This window comes from Amblyraja radiata, chromosome 7 (genome assembly GCF_010909765.2).
Source record: "Amblyraja radiata isolate CabotCenter1 chromosome 7, sAmbRad1.1.pri, whole genome shotgun sequence".
Taxonomy (NCBI): Eukaryota; Metazoa; Chordata; class Chondrichthyes; order Rajiformes; family Rajidae; genus Amblyraja; species Amblyraja radiata.
The window spans coordinates 1,908,670-1,935,670 of NC_045962.1; the positions used below are offsets into that span (position 1 = coordinate 1,908,670).

At 48.2% G+C, this 27,001-nt stretch overlaps 1 protein-coding gene across 1 annotated transcript in view; it reads left to right on the plus strand.

Moving 5' to 3' along the window:
* LOC116975667 (mucin-5AC-like) overlaps positions 1 to 27,001 on the plus strand; it is a 516,444-nt gene that overhangs the window by 163,972 nt on the left and 325,471 nt on the right. Inside the window, exons 6-8 of the mRNA XM_033024993.1 lie at positions 12,791 to 12,922; positions 14,605 to 14,700; positions 18,588 to 18,683. Of these exons, the coding sequence (XP_032880884.1) occupies positions 12,791 to 12,922; positions 14,605 to 14,700; positions 18,588 to 18,683 (324 nt within the window). The remainder of the gene's footprint in view (positions 1 to 12,790; positions 12,923 to 14,604; positions 14,701 to 18,587; positions 18,684 to 27,001) is intronic.

Below are 27,001 nucleotides of genomic sequence, written 5' to 3' on the forward strand. Positions count from 1 at the left end.
AGCATGGAATGTGAAGGAAACCTGTTTACTGCATCGACCGGGTTAATGTGAGTAATAATCTGTCAACATTTCAACTCCGGCGCGTAGCATTTTGACTAAAGTAGAAAAACACACACGGAAACAGGCACACACACACACACACATAGGTACAAGATGAGACTCGTTTAACTGTTCTGCCATTTCCATGTTTTGTTGTTTCACCTGTCTCTGACTGTAAGGGGCCAACATTCATCTTCACTAATCTTTTCCTTTTTACATACTGAACCTAAAGGAACTTTTACAGTCAGTTTTTATATTCCCCGAAGCTTTCTTTCATGCTCTATTTTCCCCCTCATAATTAACCCCTTTGTTCTAGAAATATAGTTACATAGACTATAGGTGCAGGAGTTGGCTATTCGGTCCTTCCAGCCAGCACTGCCATTCAATGTGAACATGGCTAATCATCCACAATCAGTACCCCTTTCCTGCCTTCTCGTCATACCCCTTGATTCCGCTAGCCCTATCTAACTCTGTTTTAAATGCAGTCAGTGAATCATCCTCCACTGCACTCTGCGGCGGAGAATTCCTCAAACTCACAACTCTCTGTGTGAAAAAGTTTTTCTCATCTCCGTTCTAAATGGCTTATCCCTTAATCTTAAACTGTGGCCACTGGTTCTGGACTCCCCTAACATCGGGAACATGTTTCCTGCCTCGATCGTGTCCAAACTCTTAATAATCTTATATGTTTCAATAAGAAACCCTCTCATACTTCTAAATTCCAGAGTATACAAGCCCAGTCGCCTCATTCTATCAAAATGATACTTCCACCATCCCGAGAATTAACCTGGTGAACCTACTCTGCACTCCATCAATAGCAAGAATGTCCTTCCTCAAATTGGGAGACCAAAGCTGCATAACATACTGCAGGTGTGGTCTTACTAGAGCCCTGTCCAACTGCAGAAGGACTTCTTTGCTCCTATACTCAACTCCTCTTGTTATGAAGGCCAACATGCCATTTGCTTTCTTCACTGCCTGCTGTACCTGCATGCTTAGTCTCATTGACTGATGAACAAGGAACTTCCAGATCCTGTTTGAGAAGGAACGTTTCGGGCCGAAACCCTTCTTCAGACTGATGAAGGATTTCGGCCCGAAACATTGCCTTTGTCCTTCGCTCCATAGATGCTGCTGCACCCTCTGAGTTTCTCCAGCTTTTTTGTGTACCTCCAGATCCTGTTGTACTTCCCCTTTTCCCAAATTGACACCATTTAGATAATAATCTGCCTTCCTGTTTTTGCCACCAAAAGGGGTAACCTCACACTTATCCACATTAAACTGCATCTGCCATGCATCTGCCCACTCACCCAACGAGTCCAAGTCACCGTGCATTCTCAAAGCATCCTCTTCACAGTTTACACTGTCACCCAGCTTTGTGTCATCTGCAAATTTGCTAATGTTACTTTTAATCCCTTCATCTAAATCATTAATGTATATTGTAAATAGCTGCAGTTCCATCACCAAACTTTGCGATACCCCACTAGTCACTGCCTGCCATTCTGAAAGGGACCCGTCAATCCCTACTCTTTGTTTCCTGTCTGCCAAACAATTTCCCATCCGTCAGCACTCTACCCCCAATACCATGTGCTCCAATTTTGCCCACTAATCTCCTATGTGGGACCTTATCAAATGCTTTCTCAAAGTCCAGGTACATTACATCTACTGGCTTTCCCTTGTCCATTTTCCTAGTTACAACCTCAAAAAATTTCAGAAGATTAATCAAGCATGATTTCCCCTTCGTAAATCCTTGCTGACTTGGACCGATCCTGTCACTGCTATCCAAATGTGCGGCTATTTCATCTTTTATAATTGACTCCAGCATCTTCCCCACCACCGATGTCAGGCTAACTGGTCTTCTTTGTTTTCTTGTTTTCGCTCTCCCGCCTTTCTTAAAAAGTGGGATAACATTAGATACCCTCCAATCCATAGGAACTGATCCTGAATCTATAGAACATTGGAAAATGATCACCAATGCATCCACGATTTCTAGAGCCACTTCGTTAAGTACCCTGGGACGCAGACCATCAGGCCCTGTGGATTTATCTGCCTTAAGTCCCATCAGTCTACCCAACACCATTTCCTGTCTAATGTGAATTTCCTTCAGTTCCTTCGTCACCCTAGGTACATCAGGGAGATTGTTTGTGTCTTCCTTAGTAGAGACGGATGCAAAGTACCTCTATGGAATGAAATGATCCTGCATCTTCTGGATTATTCCCTGAAATACTTGTCATTGCTGTTCCACCGTCATTCCTGCCAGGGTCCCTTTCCAGTCAACTTTGGCCAGCTCCTCCCTCATGCCTCCATAGTCCATCTGCAATACTGACACTTCCGAATTTACCTTCTCCCTCTCAAATTGCTGATTAAAACTAATCATATTATGGACACTACCTAATGGTTCCTTTACCTTCAGTTCTCTTATCAAATCCGGTTCATTATACAACACTAAATCCACAACACTACCTCCCTGGTAAGCTCCAGTACAAGCTGCTCTTAAATCCATTCTTAAATCCATCTCTGGAGGCACTCTACAAACTCACTTTCTTGGGGTCCAGTACCAACCTGATTTTCCCTGTCTACCTGCATATTGAAATCACCCATAACCATCAAAGCATTACCTTTGTTAAATGCTAATTTTAACTCCTGATGCAACTTGCACCCTATCTCCAGGCTACTGTTTGGGGGCATGTAGATAACTCCCATTAGGGCCTTTTTACCCTTACAAATTCTCAGTTCTATCCACAATGACTCTACATCTTCTGATTCTATGTCACCCCTCGCAAGGGACTGAATTTCATTCCTTACCAACAGAGCCATCCACCCCATCTGCCTACCTGTCTGTCTTTTCTATAGGACGTATACCCCTGAATATTCTGTTCTCAGCTCTGATCCTCTTGCAGCCATGTCTCTGTAATTCCCACAACATCATACTTACCAATTTCTAACTGAGCTTCCAGCACATCCACTTTATAAGGGTCTGTCCCACGGCGATTTTTTTCGTAAACTGCCGGCATCATTAACTGATGTATCAGGTCACCGAAATATTTGCGGTGTGACGCGGCGTGATGACGTGTGATGTGCGGTCTTTTTCAAGTGTTGCACCATTTCTTTTGTCACCACTCGATTTTGAAATGATCTGAATCTTTTGGTGACACTGATATGACGCCGGCAGTCGCAGAAAAAATCACCAATTGGGACAGGCCCTTTATACTTCTCGCATTTATTAAAAAACACATTTATTCGGTATTCACCTCCCCTCTCACAGTGGTTCCTATTTCACCTAATCTTAGTGTCTTATCCCTTCTTGAACTTTCTGTCCCATTAATTTGGGAGTCTTTCGTAACTTTTCCTGTACCCTCTTGCCCTTTAACTCCATCAGATTTGTCAACCCCTCCTCTGTTGAGTTCTAAATTTCTCCCAGTCCTCTGGTTTGCCTCTTCCTTGGCTTTACCACTATCCTTGACTTCCCTCGTCAGCCATGATTGAGCCGCCTTCCCAGTTTCATTTTTTCGAAGACAGGGATGAACAATTTCAGGAGTTCATCCATGCGGTCTTTAAATCTTCGCCATTGCATCTCCACTGTCAACCCTTTAAATATAATTTGCCAGTCAATCCCAGCCAATTCCCATCTCATACCTTCAAAGTCTCCTTTATTCAAGTTCAGAACCCTAGTCTCTGAATTAACCATGTCTCTCTCCATCCTAATGCAGAATTCCATCATAGTACGGTCACTGTTACCCAAGGGGCCTTGCACAACAAGATCGCTAACTAATTCCTCATTACACAATATCCACTCTAGGATTGAGTAACCCTCTAGTCGGTTCATCTACATATTGGTTTAAAAACCCATCGTATACATTCCAGGAAATCCTCTTCCTCAGCACTGTGACCAATTTCGTTGGCCCAATCTATATGTAGATTAATGTTACCCATGATAACTGCTGTACCTTTGCTACACGCATCCCTAATTTCCTGCTTGATGCTGTCCCCAAACTCCCTACTGCTGTTTGGTGGTCTGTATACCACTCCAACAAGCATTTTCTGCCCTTGGCTATTTCACAGTTCTACCCATACCGATTCTGCAGCATCCAAGCTAATGTCTCTCCTTGATATTGCATTAATCTCCTCTTTAATCACCTCCTCTTCCTTTCTGTCTATCCTTCCTGAATATCAAATGCCTCTGCATGTTTAGCTCCCAGCCTTGGTCACCCTGGAGCCATGTCTCTGTAATTCCAACTTTATCATATCCCTTGATTACTAACTGTGCATTCAATTCATCCTTATTTGAATGCTCCTCGCATTAAACCACAGAGCTTTCAGGTTAGTTTTTCTTATCTCCCTTCTCCCTTTTGCTTTTGCCCTCCTACCTAGTTCTCCATACTCACGTTGCACAATCTCCTTCCTCTTCTTACCCATGTCATTGTGCCCACATGCACAACTACTTCCAGCTGTTCACCTTCCCTCTCGAGGATGTTCTGAATTTGGCTCGTGACATCTTGGACCCTGGCACCAGGGAGGAAACACACCATCCTCGAGCCTCACCTGTCACCACAGAATCTACTGTCCGCACATCGGACAAATGGAGTCACCCACCACTATGACTCTGCCTGACCTCCTTTCTAGGGGGGCGCCGTCCTGTGCGGTATGGCTGCCCAGCCTGCAGCTGCTCGTTTTTTCTCTCTTTTTTTATTTTTAGTTAGTTGAGTTTTTAGTTCTGGAATTTTGGTCTTTTTAATGTGGGGGGGAAGGGGGAAACTGCTTTCTAGGGTCCCTACCTGGTTGGAGAGGCAGCTTTTCTCCGGGCTGCACCATCAACCCGTCCTCGCGGCCTACCAGCGGGGCCAGGAGAGGCGTTTCCTGAGGGGACCTGGCCAAAACCTCAGCTTCGGCGGCGGCACAGCGCTGGAGCGCTATTGCGGAGCGGGCGATGCTTTGCCTGGGTCGCCGCGCTGGAACTCCGGTGAGCTGGGACCGCCAATAAAAACATCATGGAGCTGCGGAACAGTGGAGCGGCCAGCTGCGGGCGGCGGTGCAGACTTTAACATCGGGAGCCTGGGATCCCTCAGCGAGATCACCAGAGGTGGAGCTCCATCCGGCGCGGCCTTGTTGGCTTCGGAAGCCATGGCCTCCAGTACGGAAGCGGCCGTTCCAGGGTTCCCATACCGCTGAGAGGACTCTCCGGACGCCGGAGCACCATCAACTGGGTAGAACGGCCTGGAACATCGGGCCTCCGTAGAGGCAACTGTGGAGGCCTCAATAGGCCCGACTATGGGTGAACTGGGGATGGGGACTGGTCATTGTGCCTTCCCTCATAATGGGAACCATTGTGGGGGGATGTTTTTATGTTTAAATTTCTTTATTACTGTTATGTCTGTATTCTTTCTTTATGTGCTGCATTGGCAAGAAGAATTTCACTACACCTAGACTAATAAAATAACCTTTGAACCTTTGAACCTTTCCCAGAGCTCCCTCCCTCCCAGTTACTGGGATCCCGGATCTCATGCTCCATTTCATATTCCGGGCCACAGTCTCCTGATGGCTCCCACTCTCCCGACGCCGGTGTAACAATACTGATTTCCGGTGCTATCTGTGTGGAGTTTGCATGTTCTCCCCGTGACTGTGTGTGTGTCCCCAGGTGCTCCAGTTTCTCACACATCGCTGAAACTAGCTGGGACGTTAATCAGCAGCTGTAAAATGACCCAGTGTGGGTTAATGGCGACATTTGATTGGCCGATGTCAGAGAATGACCAAGGTGCAGGACTACATGGAAGTAAGGAGAGGGGCAATGGAACTGATGAGATCGATCCCCTAGACACTGGCATGAAGCTGATGGGCCGAGTGGTCGGCCTTGTGGCAATCAGTTCATGGTGGAAGATCGATGAAGCTGGGGTTACAGACGTGGGATTGGTGCCAGCGTTTATCCGGGAGATGGTATCATTGATCAGGGAGTGAACGGGAGATTATTGGTGCTCGGGGTTGGTGAGGGTGGAGATACAGATGAGGGATGTGGGGAACAAGAGGCTGGGGACATGAGCTGAACTTGACATTAACACCGATCATCATTCTGTCCCTCAGCCACAGACTCCGCACTCGGTGACCCGTGTGTGACCCACACCGTCCTGGATCAACCCTGGAGGAGCACGGATTGTTCCAACACTGAGTGCAGCGCTGGGACATGGATGGGTGATGGAAATCTCACAGTGGGATGGTACAGATTTAACAGGTAACGTGAGGTGATCATTGCTGAGAAATTGGACACTGATGGAGAATGTAAAGGGGAGAATGAGGGGCGTGTGAAGGGGAGATGTAGGGAGATGGGGATCATCGGTTGCTGCAATGGGATGGGCGTCAATACTGAGAATGGGGAGATCCCACATTGTGGAGAGAGAGACCGGGGAAGACGGAAGCGGAGGGAAAATAACATTGGATTCCGGGGAATGTTGAACGGGGACTGGGTGCGGTCAGGATGGTCCTGATTCCGGGTCTTTCTCAGGGTGAACAAATTCCCTCAGTTCAGGGGCTGACTCTCTGATTGTTGTTTCAGTTCCGTGGATGGAAGATTCCGGAGACTGTCGTTCCAGTGAATCACTGCTCCGGGAAAAGACTAGGCTGGTTAGCCGGTAGGGTCAGAGTTTACAACAGATGGTCTCAGTTATTGTCGGGGAGGGTCAGACTGACGACCCAGATCTCTCCAGAGGGCCCCTCGCATGGATACGGAACCCAAACTCCCTGAGAGGTTCCCCCACAGTCACTCAGACCGCGCTCCGGCCCTGGATCCTCACGGAGTGCGGTGGGGAAGCTCCAGCTTCTTGGGGTTTCCCGGCAGTGGGACTACGGATCACATCCGCCCGCTGTCTATCTTTATCCAAAATATACTTTATTCAGAATTTTTAACTTTTTCAAAAAACGAACACTGCAAGAAAACACTACCGACGTTCTCAGTGTTTAAGTATTAATTGGTGACTATACAATAGACAATAGACAATAGGTGCAGGAGTCGGCCATTCAGCCCTTCGAGCCAGCACCGCCATTCAATTTGATCATGTCTGATCGTACCCAATCAATATCCTGGTCCTGCCTTCTCCCCATTTCCCCTGACTCCGCTATCTTTAAGAGCCTTATCTATCTCTCTCTTGAAAGTATCCAGAGAACCAGCCTCCACCGCCCTCTGAGACGGAGAATTCCACAGACTCTCAACTCTCTGTGAGAAAAAGTGTTTCTGAAAAAGTGATATTCGGTAGTGTTTGCAAACTATCCTTACACCAAGCCCACTTGCTACACATGGTCCCCTGAGGTGTTGGAAGGATCTGACTGGGAGGGCCCCTCTAACCACCAGCCAAGCCGGGTGTTGGTGCTTGTTGGTGAGTTCTGGCGATGAGCCATTTCACCAGACGAGCTGGGCATTCTGCACTGGGAACCACGCCACAGGATCCATCGTGTCCTTTTCCTGCAGTGCCTGCAGGATGTTCTGTGCTGACCACTGCCTGACGGACATATGGACAAAGGTGTTGGCCCGGAAGACCCTTTCCACTGACAGCACAGTGGCACAGTGGTAGAGTTGATGCCTCACAGCGCTAGAGGCCCGGGTTCAATCCTGACTACAGATGCTGTCTGTACGGAGATTATACATTCTCCCTGTGACCGTGTTAGTTTCCTCAGGGTGCTCCAGTTTGCTCACACACACCAACGCCGTACGTGTTTGAAGTTTAATTGGCTTTGTTAACATTGTAAATTGTCCTTAGTGTGTGTAATGTTAGTGTACAGGGTGATCGCTGGTCGGTGCAGACTTGGTGGGCAGAAGGGCCTGTTTCCCTGCTGTTTGTCTAAAGTCTACAGACAGGTGATTTGACAAAGTCCAGTGAACTGGCACATTGTGTAGCATCGGAGCCAGGCTCATCCTTCACAACACCGGGGATTGGTAGAACCGCAGCAGGTAGTGACACTTGGTGCCCACATGCTTTGCCTCTACACACAGCTTGATGCAGTCATAGACTAAGGAGGCTATCGGGATGAGGGCGACGTTCAGCACCTTTTACCCCCGTTGTCTGCCGACTTGTGCATCGTGACCCATCAGACCCGCTCCATCATTGAACCAACTCCATCATTGAACCAACTCCATCATTGAACCAACTCCATCATTGAACCAACTCCATCATTGAACCAGAGCCGGGGTGATCGCTGAGGCACAGGACCGTGGGACGGGCCGCACTAACACCAAGTCCACAGTCCCGGGAAAACCTCACGCCTCATGAACAAACATTTCCCCGTTATCCCCACATCCAATGTTTTTCTTGACCATGGCTGTTTGCTCCAGCCAATTCTTGTAACATTCCTTGATCAACTCCGCAGAACCAAATCCCTAGCAACTCAAGAAGTCCCATCCGCCCGCTGTCCCTGCTCCAGATCAGAGCCAGAGCAGTTTCAGTGGAGGAGCAGCTCCCAGGGAGCTGGGCCCATCTCAGGACACCCACAGTTCAGCAACGAAGCGGAGAAATTAAATACACACAACATAACCATATAACAATTACAGCACGGAAACAGGCCATCTCGACCCTTCTAGTCCGTGCCGAACACATAATCTCCCCTAGTCCCATATACCTGCGCTCAGACCATAACCCTCCATTCCTTTCCCATCCATATAACTATCCAATTTATTTTTAAATGATAAAAACGAACCTGCCTCCACCACCTTCACTGGAAGCTCATTCCACACAGCTACCACTCTCTGAGTAAATAAGTTCCCCCTCATGTTACCCCTAAACTCAGTCCCTTAATTCTCAAGTCATGTCCCCTTGTTTGAATCTTCCCTACTCTCAGTGGGAAAAGCTTTTTCACGTCAACTCTGTCTATCCCTCTCATCATTTTAAAAACCTCGATCAAGTCCCCCCTTAACCTTCTGCGCTCCAAAGAATAAAGCCCTAACTTGTTCAACCTTTCTCTGTAACTTAGTTGCTGAAACCCAGGCAACATTCTAGTAAATCTCCTCTGTACTCTCTCTATTTTGTTGACATCCTTCCTATAATTAGGCGACCAAAATTGTACACCATACTCCAGAATTGGCCTCACCAATGCCTTGTACAATTTTAACATTACATCCCAACTTCTATACTCAATGCTCTGATTTATAAAGGCCAGCACACCAAAAGCTTTCTTTACCACCCTATCTACATGAGATTCCACTTTCAGGGAACTGTGCACAGGTATTCCCAGATCCCTCTGTTCACCTACATTCTTCAATTCCCTACCATTTACCATGTACGTCCTATTTTGATTTGTCCTGCCAAGATGTAGCACCTCACACTTATCAGCATTAAACTCCATCTGCCATCTTTCAGCCCACTCTTCCAACTGGCATAAATCTCTCTGTAGACTTTGAAACTCTACTTCATTACCCGCAACCCCACCTATCTTAGTATCATCTGCATACTTACTAATCCAATTTACCACGCCATCGTCCAGATCATTGATGTACATGACAAACAACAGTGGACCCAACACAGATCCCTGTGGCACCCCACTCGTCACTGGCCTCCAACCTGACAAACAATCATCCACCATTACTCTCTGGCATCTCCCATTCAGCCACTGTTGAATCCATCTTGCTACTGCACCATTAATACCCAACCATTGAACCTTCTTAACCAACCTTCCATGAGGAACCTTGTCAAAGGCCTTACTGAAGTCCATATACACAACATCCACTGCTTTACCCTCATCAATTTCCCGAGTAACATCTTCAAAAAATTCAAGAAGATTAGTTAAACATGACCTTCCAGGCACAAATCCATGTTGACTGTTCCTAATCAGACCCTGTCTATCCAGATGCTTATATATATTATCTCTAAGTATTCTTTCCATTAATTTGCCCACCACTGACGTCAAACTAACAGGTCTATAATTGCTAGGTTTACTCTTAGACCCCTTTTTAAACAATGGAACAACATGCGCAGTACGCCAATCCTCCGGCACTATTCCCGTTTCTAATGACATTTGAAACGGGAATTTAGCACAAAGATAGATTGTTGGTTTTAATTTCTGATTGTTTGTGATTAAAGTTGTGTGGGTCAGTTCCAGTTTCTAGTTTCATAATTCACCACCCATCAGGGGCGGGGCTTGTGTTTCCAGTCCAGACCCCGGCACCCTAGGGTGTCAGCACCAGGAGCCAGTCTCAGGGAGCAGGGGCTGCTGTGGGGAGTGTGGGTGGGAAGGGTGAGGACAGCAGCTCGCCGCTGACTAAGGCAGGTCAGACCCGACCATGATCACTGCCTTACACTGGCTCCACATTCACATTCCCCACCGCACTGTGGCTCCGGGTACATTTAACAATGTTTATAATCCTCATTCCAGGTCCCCATCCCAGCGTGGGAGACAGGGAGGTGACCAGGACAGTCTGTTTCACTGCGGGCAGTTACATCTGCTTCAGGGACCAGGAGATCAGGGTCAAGAACTGCACCGGTTACTTTGTGTATCAGCTGTAGCCGTCACCCTACACCTACACTGTGTATTGTACAGGTAGGTCCCTGTTCCCCAGTCACATGAGCTCTCATCCCCTGGTCAGACCTGTGACCCCACTTGGTCCAATTGCCCCGTGGGTTCCAGCCTCTCCCCCTCACCCCTGGACCTATCCTTCCCTCCCCCTCATGGAAACATCACTCTCCCCCCTCCATCCTGGATTCTTCACTCTCTCTGGCACTGTCCACTACCCGACTCTCCACCCGGCCAGGTCCCCTCCCCTTGGTACAGTCCCCTCCCCTCGGTCTGTCCCCCTCCCCACTTGCCCCATCGCCTACCTCCCCCCCCACCCCCTTGCACAGACAATCTCCCCTCCCTCCCCCAACAGTTCCTCTCTCCACAACTCCTTGGTTCACTCTTCTCTTCCCACTCAAACCAGGAGATGTAACACCTGTCCCTGTACCTCCCCCCCCTCACCTTCATCCAGTCACCCTGACAGTCCTTCCAGTTGATACAGAGGATCACATGTACCTTCTCGAAGCTCATCTGCTGCATCCAGGTGTTGCTGATGCGGGCTCCTGTGCATCGGCGAGACAAAGTGTGGACTCGGCAAACATTTTGCCAAACACATGTTCACGGTCCACCAAGGTCTACAGAACCTTCCGGTTGCTAACCATTTTATCCCCTTCCCATTCCCATCCCCAACACTGTCCCCAACCCTTTCTTCTTTCCGCACTGTGCCCCTCCTAAACTCACACCTATTTCTCACCTCACTCCCTCTGGCTCCACAACTTGCAACTCTTCAACCTTCCTGTCTCACACCTTCATGCTTTATTTTCTGGCCTTTGTTCCAACCATCTACCCACCAAAAACCCCTCTCACCCATGTCCACCTATTACCTGCCAAGCTTTGTCCTGCCTCCCCTCTCTTCCAGCTTTTCCCCATCCTGCAAATGGTCTGAGGAAGGCTCCCGACCTGAAACGTCACCTATCTATGTTCCCCAGATCTACTGCCTGACCCACTGAGTTACTCCAGCACTTTGTGTCCTTCACATTAAACCAGTCGGGTTCAGTGGAAATGGATGATTCCGTTGTGTGATGTGTAAGAGTGTTAAAGGAATACGGTCCGAGACTCTTGAAAGGCTGGCACCACCATTGTACCGAGCGTGCTGGATCAGTGGGGTATTACTGGAGTAACAGACATGTGGTGAAATAATCTGAGGATTGAGCAGAGACACTGTTGTCCCTGGAGCACATTGAGGACACGTCCAGTAGAACAGATGAGGGAACCAGTGACTGGGCTGTGGGGGATTTTCAGAAAGCATTTAGTACGTTCCTGCACAAGAGGCTGGTCAACAAGGTCAAAGCACATGGAATTGTTCACACACTGACATGGATTGAGAATTGGCTTTTGGACAGAGAGCAACAGGTGGGGATAAGCAGATCATTCTCAGGTTGGCAGCAGTGACGTGTGGGTACAAGAGGGCTCAGTGCTTGGGCCCCGGTGAGTCACAGTCTGTATCAATAACTGGACTGGGACGATCATCTGTGGACTGAGATACACCGTGATATCTCCCACTGACCAGCAGTGTCCCTCACAGTGCCCCCTGGGACCAAGCCTGGGACCCCACCCCGGGACCGAGATATCCCCTATACTCACCCCCCCCTCAAGGGACCCACAACCCCTCCCCAATGACCTAGTCTTCACCTCTCTTCCCCCCGGGGCCAAGACCGCCCCTCGAACCCCAACCTGAGCCGTCCCCTATCCCCTCCCCACAGCGATCTCCCCTCCCCGAGACCAGGCCGTTCCTTCCTTTCACTCGCCCCAGAAACAACCGGTCCCCTCCCCTCCTCTCGCCAGAGACAGAGAGAGCCAGGGGGTGAGTGGGAAGCAGGGAGAGGGTGGAGTGGGACAGAGGGGGTGAGAGAGAGGGAAAGGGTGGGTGAAGGAGAGGCAGGGTCGAGGAGGAGGTGAGAGGGCAGGGAGGGGCGAGCGGAGGGGAATGAGGGCAGAGTGACGACGGGAATGATGGGGGTGAGGAGCAGAGGGAGTGGGGAGCAGAGCGGAGTGATGCAGGCACGGGTCCCAATGTGTGAGGTGTGTGGGGTGGAGGAGCTGGGAGGCAGCAACGGTCACCACTGTGGAGTGGGATGTACTGGGGGTGTCAGGATACACGGTGCAGGAGAGGGCTGGACCGTTGGTGTCACCAGAGACTGGTGTCGGCCGTGCACTTCCCTCTGCTCCCATCCCGCAGAGATGCTGGATTATTTCCACACTACACCCACTGTCTGTCCACACTTTATTACAGATCCAGCCTCCGTACCAACTGGGGAACCCCAAAAAACAACACATGAACTCCAGGAAACAACCGAACTCCAGGATACAACAGCTGAACCCCAGAAGGATGTGTCCACCGTTCCAGAACCAGATACAACCTCGGGTAATGATGGTTTTTATCTGACATCAGGTAGAAACATAGAAATTAGGTGCAGGAGTAGGCCATTCGGCCCTTCGAGCCTGCACCGCCATTCGATGTGATCATGGCTGATCATCCAACTCAGTATCCTGTACCTGCCTTCTCTCCATACCCCCTGATCCCTTTAACCACAAGGGCCACATCTAAGTCCCTCTTAAATACAGCCAATGAACTGGCCTCAACTACCTTCTGTGGCAGAGAATTCCAGAGATTCACCATTCTCTGTGTGAAAAATGTTTTTCTCATCTCGGTCCTAAAAGATTTCTCCCTTATCCTTAAACTGTGACCCCTTGTTCTGCTCTTCCCCAACATCGGGAACAATCATCCTGCATCTAGCCTGTCCAACCCCTTAAGAATTTTGTAAGTTTCTATAAGATCCCCCCTCAATCTTCTAAATAACCCCCTTCATTCTTCGAAATGATATTGATATTTCTGACCCCAAACGTCCGTGCTGGTGGGGAAAGGGCAGGGGAGGGTGACTTGAGGAATATTGGCATCGAGGAGATGGAGGAGAGAGGATGGGGTGTGAGGTGAGGAAATCTGGAGAGAGAAAGGGGAGGAGGGGGTCTATAATGGACGGGAGGGTGTGTGGAGTGGGGAGGGGGATCAGAAGGGGAGTAGGGGGTTGTGGGAGGAGGTTTGGAATTGGAGGTTGGGAAAAGGCGAGGCGGATTCCTGGAGTGAGCGGAGGCTGATGTTGGGGAGTGGGGAGGGGGAGGTCTGGAGTGAGGGGAGGTGGGAGTGGGGAGGGGGAGGTCTGGAAGGTTGGTGCTGGGGAGTGTGGAGGGGGAGGTGGCTGGAGGGATTCTGGGGAGATGAGCCAGGAATCCATTGGTGGGAGCGGACCTCACGGGAGGGTGGATGTGGGACAGTGTGGAGAGGGGAGGAGGGCAGGTAGAAATGTGAGTATAGTGGAAGAGAAGGGCAGGTATAGCACGGGAACAAGCCCTTCGTCCTTCGACCCTAATTCCACGCTGACCAGTGATCCCCGTACACTTGCACTATCCTGTACACTGGGAACAATTACAATTTATACCAAAGACAATTAACCTACAAACCTGTACGTCTTTGGAGTGTGAGAGGACACCGGAGCACCCGGGGAAAACCCATGCTGACACATGGAGAACGTGCAAACTCCGCACAGACAGCAGCCGTAGTCAGGATCTAACTCGGGTCTCTGGCGCAGTGAGGCAGCAACTCTACCGCTGCCCCTTGTGCTGCCCTAAGGAGTGAATGGGTGACTGGAGATTGCGGGAGGAGGGGGAAAGTCAGTGGAGAGCTTGTGGAGAATGTATTTTGGTGACTGACTGACACTCGGGAGCGGGGGCTGAATGGTGAAGCGAGTGAGCGCGTGCACGGATTGAGTGAGGGGTGTGAGTGAGTCGGAGAAAGGATGGATTTAGTCAGGATCCAGGGATAGAGCTCTGTAGGAGAGTCGAGGAGGAACAAGGAAGCGTGGCGTGGAGCGTGTTGGAGGAGTGTGTAATGTTCCAGGTGAGATGTGGGACCTGTGAGATTTGGTATGTGTTGTTGTCAGCACGGACTGGTGACTCTTGGTCTCTGCAGCCGACTTCCCTCCTGATCAGCTGTTCAATGTGTTTTTACTCTTTTACCCTCCCTGTCCCTCCTCCTCTCTCTTCTTCCAGATCCACCGTTGGACACAACTCTGGAACCCCAGGGAGCAGGAACTGGAGACTCTGGTCCGGGTTTAACTAGTGACCCAGCAGGGTCTGCAAGCTCAGGTATCAGTGGTGGGGAGCATGGAACATAGATAAAGGCAGCACGGTGGTGCAGCGGTAGAGTTGCTGGCTTACAGCGCCAGAGACCCGGGTTTGATCCTGACTATGGGTGCTGTCTGTACGGAGTTTGTACGTTCTCCCCGTGACCTGCATGGGTTTTCTCTGGGTGCTTCGGTTTCCTCCCACACTCCAAAGACGTTGAGGTTTGTAGGTTAATTGGCTTGGTGTCATTGTAAATTGTCCCTGGTGTGTAGTATAGTGTGTAGTTTAGTGTTAGTGTGCGGGGATCGCTGGTCAGTGCGGACACGGTGGGCTGAAGGGCCTTGTTTCCACGCTGTATCTCCAAACTAAACTAAACAGGACATTACAGGAACAGGCCCATCACCCCACAAAGTCCGTGCCGAACATGATGCCAATTTAAACCTCTGCCTGCACGTGATCCATATCCCTACATTTCCTGCATACAAACATGCCTCACCAAAAAACGTAATATCCACTATCGTATCAGCCTACACCACCACATTTGGCAGCACGTTCCAGGTCCCCACCACTGTGTAAAAGACTTGCCCCCCACGAACTTTGCACCTTGTATCTTAAAGCTGTGCCTTCTAATCTTTGACATTTCCACACTGGGGGAAAAGTTCTAAATGGCTACCTCATCATTGCTGCATCATTTTATATACTTCTGTCTGATCTATACTTAGCCTCGACAACCCAGAGAAAACATCACCTGAATACCTCCGCACAGTCTGCCAAGGCCAACGAGATCTCCCGTTTGCTAAACACTTTAACTCCTCCTCCCATTCCCATACTGACCTTTCTGTCCTGGGCCTCCTCCACTGTCAGAGTGAGGCCCAACACAAATTGGAGAAACTACACCTCATATTTCATTAGGGCAGCTTACAACCCAGTGGTTTGATAATAGATTTCTCTAACTTCTAATAACCCTTTGCTTTTCCTCTCTCTCCGTCCCTCCCCCACCCTCGTTCTCTGACTCGTTTCACTTTCCTCCTGATTAATTTTACTGATATTAAGCCTTGTTGTCACCTTCCCTCCCCATCCCCAGCTAACAATGAACCATTCAACATTTGCTTGACCATTTCTTCTCTCCAGAGATGCTGCCTGTCTCGCTGAGTTACTCCAGCATTTTGTGTGTACCTTTGCTTTCCACAGTCTGCTTTGATCTGCTGTTACCACACCTTACCCTTCCATATCTCCAGTCTCCCTCTTCCCTGAATCTTAGTCTGAAGAAGGGTCTCGACCCAAAATGTCACCCATTCTTTCTCTCCAGAGATGCTGCCTGTTTCACTGAGTTATTCCTGCTTTTTGTGTCCATCTCCAGAGAAAACAATCCAGGGTTGTCCAATGTCTCCTTAAAGCTAATGCCCTCTAATCCAGGCAGCATTCTGGTAAACTCCTTCTGGTCCTTGTCCAAAGCCTCCACATCACTCCTGTAATGGGGCAACCACAACAGCTATAACAATACTCCAAATGCAGCCCAACCAAAGTCCTATGTAACTGCAACATAACTTCCTGCCTTCCCGACCTATTCAGAGCTTTGTGTCCACTTTATCTGGCTGCTCGTTCCATACACCCACCACACTCTGAATGAAAATAGTTGCCCCACTGGTTCCTGTTAAATCTATCCCCTCTCATCTTAAACTTATATCCAACACAAAGTGTCCATTATGTTACTACAACTTTGTGGCACTTGGTTTTTGTTGTAAACGACCATATTTATATATATATGCAACGTGTTGGAGTAACAGTGGATGATGCAGAATATCTGGAGAAAATGGATAGTTCATGTCCTCCAGAGATACTGCCTGACCCACTGAGTTTTGGACATTTTGTGGCAATTTTTTGGACATAAATATGTGGGTTGGTTAGTACGTTTGCAGATGACACTAATATACTGTAGGTGGTGGTGCGGACTGTGAGGAAGGAAGGTGGGATATAGATCAGTTACTGAAGTGGGTAGAGAAGTGGCAGATGAAGTTTAATCCAAACAAGTGTGAGGTGTTGCACTCTGGGAGGTCAAATGCAAGGGGGAATTATACAGTTAATATCAAGAAGAACATTGATGAACAGAGGGGTCTTGGTGTACACGTCCTTAACAATCTCAACTGTGGCAACACAAGTAGGTACAGTAATACAGTAGGCACATGGTTATGCTTACATTCAGCGGTCGGGAAGTCAGGAAGTTATGTTGCAGTTACATTGGACTTTGGTTGGGCTGCATTTGGAATATTGTTATAGGGAGGTTGCACATTTATCCTACTTCAGAATTCCAAAAGTGAGGAGAAATGACAGTAGAGTGAATGTTTTCACTCTTGATATCCGCACGGCCAATGTTCGCCAAGCACTTTAGCTGTTGTTGTCCCTTCAGCTCTCGCTTCTCTCTACCATCATTTCTCCTCACTTTTGCAAATCTGAAGTAGGATAAATGTCTCTCACGCTTACCCCGATTTCCACAATTATTTACATCACAATAAATTACCTTATCAGCGGTTTTTAATGGGTAAGAAAGTACGATTTCCGTGTATTAACAGTTTATGCCGGAAGCTGCCATGTCCTCCACATGGATTGTGTTGGTCCGTACCTCACGACCTTTGACCCCGTGACATTACGTGCAATCCCGCTATAGACGTTCTGGTCAATGATTATAGAGCAGAGCAAGATAGACCACTACTCCGAAATCCAATGGGCTGACGTGTAGTACGTAACGGAACGCCACGGCCGCCATTTGTTTATGCCAAACGCGACATCTTTGGTAGCGGGGACAGACTCCATAGTTATACAATCTGCTCTAACTTAAGGTCGCAGGGAAAACAAAGATACTAGAGGCTCCTCCAGTATCTTTGGGGGAAGAGGACCTTTTCTCCACTCCTGTGTTGATCCAGGACTGATTCTCGGTCCCCCCGATACCAGATGAAGGCGGCCGGCGGGAGAGCCTCAAGCGTCTGCCCACAGTCGGCGCTCTCGAGGCAGCGGGCAATGCTCCTCCAGTATCTTTGGTGTTATCCGTTCCAAAGATTGATCCGCAATATCATCTTTGGTGTAATCAGTGTTGTAGAGAACAGTGTTTTATACAGCACCGATCACTTCACATATTTAGTAAATATTACAATATTATTATAAATGTTATTAATATTATTGTAAATTGATGCTCAATAAAATGGCGTCATGTCATACCCATGTCACACTACGCTTTTTTCGCAGAGTGTAGCAACTCTATAATCTTTGCTTCTGGTTGCCCCATTACAGGAGTGATGTGGAGGCTTTGGACAAGGAGCAGAAGGAGTTTACCAGAATGCTGCCTGGATTAGAGGGCATTAGCTTTAAGGAGACATTGGACAACCCTGGATTGTTTTCTCTGGAGGGACACAAACAGCTGGAGTAACTCAGTGAGAACAGACCCACAGATGTTGCCTGAGCCGCTAGGTTACTCCAGCACTATCTATCTTTGGTATAAACCCGCATCTGCAGTCTTTGTTTCTACATATTACAGAGCAGATAGTTGAGGCAGGTATAATAACATTTACAAGCCATTTTGACATGTACATGGACGGTAAAGGTTTCGAGGAATTTGGGCCAATTCGTGGGCAAATGGAACTAGCTGAGATGTGTCGGCTTGGATGAGTTGGGCTGAAGGGCCTGTTTCCGTGCTCTATAATCTGTGACTGCAGCCGGTCCCTCAAATTCACCCCGACTCGGACTGAGGGGAGTGACGTGGAGTGACAGACATTTCAGAAGGAGAGTGGGTGAAAGGAGACTGGGTGATGCAACTCTCTCCACAGAGCCGGTCCTCCAATTCCCAAACTCCGCTGACGGTCTGATGACCTGTTGTAGTGTTGCCACACTCCCGTGTCTCTGTTCCTTTATTCCAGATCCCCAGATGTCCACAGTGGAACAGACCCAGGGATCATCGACTGGAGAATCCGTCCAGGAATCGGTTTCTGTCCCAGTGGGAGACACATCCTCAGGTACCAAACCCTCTCACACATTTTCACTTGTCCTCATTAACCCTGTCATGGGGTCATAGAGTGATACAGTGTGGAAACAACTCACCCACTGGCCAACATGTTCCAGCCACACTGGTCCCCCCTGCCTGCATTTGGTCCATATCCCTCCAAACTTGTCCTATCCATGTGCCTATCTAAATGTTTCTTAAATGTTGGGATGATCCCTGCCACAACTTCCTCCTCTGGCAGCTTGTTGCATACATCCACCACCCATTGTGAGAAAAAGTTACCCCTCAGATTCCTATTAAATCTTTTCCCCTTCACCTTAAACCTAAGACCCATGGTCCTCAATTCACCTACTCTGGGCAAGACACTGCATCTACCCGATCAATTCCTCTCATGATCTCATACACCTCTAGAAGATCACCACTCATCCTCCTGTGCTCCAAAGCATAGAGTTCCAGCCTACTCAACCTCTGCCAAGAGATCAGACTCTCTAGCCCTGGCAACATCCTTGTAAATCTACTCTCTATCTTTTCCAGCTTGACAACATCATTCCTATAACACGGTCTCCAGAACTGAACAAAATACTCTAATTGTGGCCTCATCATCATCTTAAACAACTGCAGCATGACCTCCCAACTTATATCCTCGATACTCTGGCTGATAAAGGCCAATGATCTAAAAGCCTTTTTGACCACTCAATTTACCTGTAACTCCACCTTCAGGGAACTATGCACGTACACTCTTAGATCCCACTGCTCCACAACACTCCCTAGAGCACTACCATTCACTGTGTAGGTCTTGCTCATGTTGGACTTCCCAAAATTCAGAATCTCACATTTCTGTATTAAATTCCATCCACCTCGGCCCACCTGCCCAATCGATCACGATCCTGTTGCAATTTTTCACAACCATCTTTACTATCTGCAAAACCGCCCACTTTTGTATCATCTGCAAACTTGCTAATCTTGCCGTGTATGTTCTCATCCAAATCATTGATATAGATGACAAACAGTAACGGGCCCAGCACCGAACCCTGAGGCACACCACTAGTTACAGGCCTCCAGTCCGAGAAGCAACCTTCCACCATCACCCTCTGCTTCCTTCCATGAAGCCAATTTTCTATCCATTCAGCTATCTCTCCTTGGATCCCATTCCATCTAACCTTCCAGAGCAACCTACCATTAGGATACTTGTCGAATGCTTTACTGAATTCCATTCATACAACATCTAAAGCTCTGCCCTCATCGACCTTTCTAGTCACAACATTTGCCACCATTCACTCTTCCGGCCCCTCTCCTGTATTTAAAGACTCCTCGTGAAGATTAACCAGGGCTGATGCAATTTCCTCTCTGGTTTCCCACAATTTCTACGGATATATCTGATCAGACCCTGGAGATTTGTCTATCTTCATACACGATAGTACCTTCAGCATCACTTGGACCACAACACTGACTGGTCTCAAGACACTTCCATTGACTGCTCCAAGTTCCTCAATCCTCCTGTCTTTCTCCTCGGTAAATACTGAGGAGAAATACACGTTGACGACCTTGCCCATCTCCTGTGGCTCCACACAGAGTTGACTGCATTGATTCCTGAGAGGTCCCACCCTCTCTCTAGTTACCCTTGTCCCCCTTATCTATTCAAAAAATATCTTGAGGTTGTCCTTAATGCTATCAGCCTGAGCTATTTCCCAGCCCTGTTTTGCCTTGCTCTAACATATTTCCAGTTCAGCACCATTGATGCTGATTGAGGCATATACTCCACCACCCTTTGTGATGTTGGTAACTAGATCCCTCAACTTGCTGACATCGGGTTGTCGTGCCACCATTTTATTAAGCTCTTTATCTTCTTTGTACGTTCCATCCCACCATTGTTCATGATTCATCCAGCCACCACCTTGCTGTCATTTGCCAACCTTGGCGTACTGCGCATGTTGTTCCATTGTTTAAAAAGGGTTCTAAGAGTAAACCTAGCAATTATAGACCTGTTAGTTTGACTTCAGTGGTGGGCAAATTAATGGAAAAGATACTTAGAGATAATATATATAAGCATCTGGATAAACAGGGTCTGATTAGGGACAGGCAACATGGATTTGTGCCTGGAAGGTCATGTTTGACTAATCTTCTTGAATTTTTTGAAGAGGTTACTAGGGAAATTGACGAGGGTAAAGCAGTGGATGTTGTCTATATGGACTTTAGTAAGGCCTTTGACAAGGTTCCTCATGGAAGGTTGGTTAAGAAGGTTAAACTGTTGGGTATAAATGCAGGAATAGCAAGATGGATTCAGCAGTGGCTGAATGGGAGAAGCCAGAGGGTAATGGTGGATGGCTGTTTGTCGGGTTGGAGGCAGGTGACTAGTGGGGTGCCTCAGGGATCTGTGTTGGGTCCATTGTTGTTTGTCATGTACATCAATGATCTGGATGAAGGGGTGGTAAATTGGATTAGTAAGTATGCAGATGATACCAAGATAGGGGGTGTTGTGGATAATGAAGAGGACTTCCAAAGTCTACAGAGTGATTTAGGCCATTTGGAAAAATGGGCTGAAAGATGGCAGATGGAGTTTAATGCTGATAAATGTGAGGTGTTACACCTTGGCAGGACAAATCAAAATAGGACGTACATGATAAATGGTAGGGAATTGAAGAATACAGTTGAACAGAGGGATCTGGGAATAACCGTGCATAGTTCCTTGAAGGTGGAATCTCATATAGATAGGGTGGTAAAGAAAGCTTTTGGTATGCTAGCCTTTATAAATCAGAGCATTGAGTATAGAAGCTGGGATGTAATGTTAAAATTGTACAAGGCATTGGTGAGACCAAATCTGGAGTATGGTGTACAATTTTGGTCGCCCAATTATAGGAAGGATGTCAACAAAATAGAGAGAGTACAGAGGAGATTTACTAGAATGTTGCCTGGGTTTCAACAACTAAGTTACAGAGATAGGTTGAATAAGTTAGGTCTTTATTCTCTGGAGCGCAGAAGGTTAAGGGGGGACTTGATAGAGGTCTTTAAAATGATGAGAGGGATAGACAGAGTTGACGTGATCAAGCTTTTCCCTTTGAGAATAGGGAAGATTCAAACAAGAGGACATGACTTCAGAATTAAGGGACAGAAGTTTATGGGTAACATGAGGGGGAACTTCTTTACTCAGAGAGTGGTAACGGTGTGGAATGAGCTTCCAGTGGAAGTGGTGGAGGCAGGTTCGTTGGTATCATTTAAAAATAAATTGGATAGGCATATGGATGAGAAGGGAATGGAGGGTTATGGTATGAGTGCAGGCAGGTGGGACTAAGGGAAAAAAGTTGTTCGGCACGGACTTGTAGGGCCGAGATGGCCTGTTTCCGTGCTGTAATTGTTATATGGTTATATGGTTAACCTGTGGATGGAGTTAGTGCAGAATTTGGCCCCACAGTTGTCATTGTATAGGGAATTTATTTAGGGACTGAGAACACATTCATGTGGGTCACCAGTGTTGAGAATTATTTTGGATGATGTGTTGTTGCTTAATCTCACTGTTTGTGATCCACGGGGCAGAAGGTTGAAAGGGGTCAGAGAATCCAAAAATATTTTATACGTACGTACATACTTTGAGAGAAAGACTCCTGCTCAACTATAGAGATAAAAAGGCCCCTCAGAAACCAAAGTGGTAAACTATGTGTGGAAATACAGGAGATGGACAAGGTCCTCCAGGAGTATTTCTCTTCTGTTTTTATCATTGAGAAAGACATGGAGGACCTGGGACATGTAATGCTGATGTCTTGAGGACAGTCTGTATTATGGTCAAGGATGTCTTGAGCATCCTATGGCATATGAAGGTGGATACATCTCCCAGGCCTGATCAGATATATCTGTGGACAGTGTGGGAAATGAGAGAAGTTCATAAGTCATGAGCAGAATTAAGCCATTCGGCCCATCGAGTCTACTCCACCATTCAATCATGGCTGATCTATCTTTTCCTCTCAACACCATTGTCTTGCCTTCTCCCCATAACCCTTGACACCCGAACTAATCAAGAAGCTGTCAATCTCCACTTTACAAATACCCACTGACTTGCCCTCCACAGCCGTCTGTGACAATGAATTCCACTTCATTTCACTCCAATAGAGACAAAATTGTAGGATCCCGAGCTGAGATATCTGAATCATTAGACAGACACGGGAAAAGCCTGGGAATTATAGACCAGTGCGTATATGATCTGTGCGAGGTAAGTTAGGTCATCTGTGGGAGGTAAGAGAGGATTCTGAGGGATAAGATATATATGCATTTTGATAAGCAGGGGCTAATTAGGGATAGTCAGCATGGTTTTGTACGTGGGAGGTCGAGTCTCACTAAATTGATTGATATTTGAAGAAGTAACCAAACGGGTGACATATGTACCTATGGCTGTAGACGTTGTTTATATAGACTTCAGGAAACCCTTTGATAAGGTTCTGCATGGTAAGCTGCTCTGGAAGATTAGATCACATGGGATCAAGTGAGAGCTAGCTGACTGGATACGGAATTGGCTTCATGGAAGGAAGGTTGTTTTACAGACTGGAGTCCTGTGACTTGTGATTACTAGACTTGTATTAAACATTGTATCCTTTACCTGTGGAAAGCTTGATTGTAATTATCCTTTCTTTGACTGGATAGCACACAAACAAAAGCTTTTCACTTTACCCCGGAACATGTGACAATAATAAACTAGACTAAACTAAGGGAAATGGGTAACCAGAGAGACAGTGGGGCCCATCAGGAATCAAAACATCAACTCTGTGTGGAGCCACAGGACATGGGCAAGGTCATCAATGAGTATTTCTCCTCTGTTTTAAAATAGCGAGAAATAGGAGGATTGAGGAACTTGGGGCAGTCAATGGAAGTGTCATGAGAACAGTCAGTATTACGGTCGAAGAGGTGCTGAAGGTCCTAACATCAGGGTTCGGTGCTGGGCCCGTTACTGTTTGTCATCTATATCAACAATTTGGATGAGAATGTACATGGCAAGATTAGCAACATTGCAGATGATGCAAAAGTGGATGGGATTGCAGATAGTGAAGATTGTTGTCAAAACTTGCAGCAGGACCTTGATCGGTTGGCTAGGTGGGCCGAGGAATGGTTGATGGAATTTAATACAGAGAAATATGAGGTGTTGCATTTTGGGAAGTCTAACATGAGCAGGACCTAGACAGTGAATGGTAGATCTCTGGGAAGAGCAGAGGCATCTTGGAGAGCAGGTACATAGTTCCTTGAAGGTCACGGGTAGATGGAGTGATCAAAAAGTATTTTGGCACAGTGGCCTTCATCAGTCAGAGTATTGTGTATGAAGTTGGTAAGTCATGTTGCAGTTGTACAAGAAGTTGGTGAGGTTGCATTTAGTGTATTCTGTTCAGATTTGTGCACCATGTTATAGGTAAGATGTTGTCAAGCTGGAAAGGGTGCAAAGAAGATTTGCCTGGACTCAAGGGTCTGGGCTATAGGGAGAGGTTAAGCAGGCTGGGACTTTATTACCTGGACCCACAGTCTCTTGCCCAGAGTGGGGGACTCGAAAACCAGGGGGCATAGGTTTAAGGTGGAGGGAGAAAGATTTATAGGAACCTGAGAGGGATTTTTTCCACACAAAGGGTGGTGGGTGTAAGGAGCAAGCTGCCGGAGGAGGTAGGTGAGGCAGGGACTATCACAACGTTTAAGAAGCAATTAAACAGGGACATGGATCGGACAGGTTTAGAGGGATATGGTCCAATTAATGAGGTGAATGTACAATCTTTTACCAGGGTAGTGGAATCAGGTACCAGAGAACATGGGTTGAAGGCGAGAGGGGGGAGGGGGGTGTGAGAGCGAATAAAAGCTGGGGGGCAGAGTGAGAGCAGGGAGAGAATGAGAGTTCACTGGATGAGTGCGGGGAAGGGGAGTGAGAGTGGGTAGGGAGTGAACGTGAGGAGGGGGGAGTGAGAGCAGGAAGGGAGTGAGAGTGATGAGGGAGTGAGTGTGGGGCGATGGTAACGGTGACTGGGTTAGTGTGTGTGTGAGGTAGTGATGGTGGAATGAGGGACAGCTGGGACGGAGTGGTGGCAGAGGGGAGGCTGGGATGAGTGAGGGCTGCACGGAGACTGTGAGATTGAAGATTGAACTGTTTCAGACGGTCGGCCCTCCCCGACCCTCAGGATCTGTGATCCCGCAGGGACCCGAGTCTGGAGTGAGGTCCTGACTCACCCTGAGGCAACAGAGACACAGCATCACTGCCCTGTTTAGCTGCCCAGTCAACACACACCTACAGGAAATAGGCAACGTCAGAAGAAGGGTTTCGACCCGAAACGTTGCCTATTTCTTTCGCTCCATAGATGCTGCTGCACCCGCTGAGTTTCTCCAGCATTTTTTGTGTATATTCTAGTAAATCTCCTCTGTTTTTTGTTGACATCTTTCCTATAATTTGGAAACATTATAATTATATAATTTATAATGTTCCCATTAACATTGCAGGGAAATACTTTCCCACCTTCCCACATACAATGTTCCCACGTTCTATTGATACTGACCCACTTCTGATTCCCACTTTCCCATCTAAACGGCCGGGGTCTCTGTCAGTTTGTGATGTTGTGGTGGGTAAGTGAGTGAATGGGCGTGTGGGAGAGTGAATGGAATAAGATGTGATAACGGTGACAATGTGCTTGTCTGCATCAGTAGTGCCGAGCATGTGGGGCTGTACTGGAGTAACACAATACCGTGGCAATAATCCTTGTACTGCGCAGGGCTAGTGTGGGCCGGGACAGGAGTTTCACGTCTGTCAGTCACTGCAGGTCTCTGACGACATGACCAGTGGAACAGGAGGGGAACCATTGCAGGTTGTGTAGTTTCACACGGCATTTAGTAATTGGCACAGTGGTGCAGCGGGTAGAGCCACTGCCTCACAGAGCCAGAGAACCAGGGTCCATGCTGAGCTCAGCTGCTGTCTGTGTGGAGTTTGCACGTTCTCCCCATGATCACATGGCTTTCACCAGATGCTCTGGTTTCCTCTCACATTCCAGAGACTTCTGGGTTTGTAATAAATTCCTGCACAAGAGGCTGGTCAACAAGGTCAGAGCACATGGAATTGTTCACACACTGACATGGATTGAGAATTGGCTTTTGGACAGAGAGCAACAGGTGGGAATAAGCAGATCATTCTCAGGTTGGCAGCAGTGACGTGTGGGTACAAGAGGGCTCAGTGCTTGGGCCCCAGTGAGTCACAGTCTGTATCAATAACTTGGCTGGGACGATCATCTGTGGACTGAGATACACCGTGATATCTCCCACTGACCCGCAGTGTCCCTCACTCAGTATCCCCCGGCTCTATATTCCCCAGACCCCTGTCCCAGTCTGATGCCCTGTTTCTCCACACACCCGGCTCTATATTCCCCAGACCCCTGTCCCAGTCTGATGCCCTGTTTCTCCACACACTCGGCATCTATTCCCCAGGCCCCTGTCCCAGTCTGATGCCCTGTTTCTGTTTTCCACTTCCACCGTCTCTATTCCTTTATTCCAGACCCGGAGACGTCCACAAAGGAAGAGACGGGAGGGCCAGCCGCTGGAGAGACCACCCAGGAACCGTCCTCTGTCCCAGAGGGAGACACATCCTCAGGTACCAGGTCTTGTGTCAGTGGGGACATTCAATCTCTCACTCTGTGCCCTGGACCCACTCGTCGACCTGTTCACCTGCTGGACGCACAGTGCAGCGGGCGGGTGAATGACGGCCTCAGGTCTTCCTCCCTCCCCTCTGCCAAAGTGTCCCCATCTCTGGAACGTTTGATGCCCTTTTCCACCGTGAACCATAAGCCCATGGGTCTGATGGCGGGACATGTGGCCGCGTGAGGTGGGTTGGCAGCCGGAGCACAGGGTGTGAGTGAAGCCTGGGGTTTGGTGGGTGACGGAATGGAGAGGGGGAGAGGAGCGGAGGGAGATGGGGGAGTGGGGGGGAGGGAGAGGGGAGGTCAAGGGTGAGAGTGGGGGTGAGAGGTGAGAGTGGGGTGTGGGGTGATCAGTGGTCGCTGGGGATGTTTGGGTCAGTGTTGTGCTGGGGTGTGGACCAGGGATGTGGACGGGGACATCACTGAGGATTACAGCCGGGACTGACCACCAGCGCAGGGTGCTGGGCACGGGGAGGCCGGTGGTCTGAGATCACAGTCCGTGACTCGGGGTGGTGGGGGAGTGTGTGGCTTCAGGATGACTGGGGGAGTGTGTGCAGCAAATGGCTGGAGCTGGGACTGAAGGTCTTTAGCCAGAAGGTGGTGAGTCTGTGGGTTTCATTACCACAGATGGCGGTGGAGGCCGACATTGGGTATTTTTAGAGCAGAATTTGACAGGCTCTGTATGTGTAAGGGG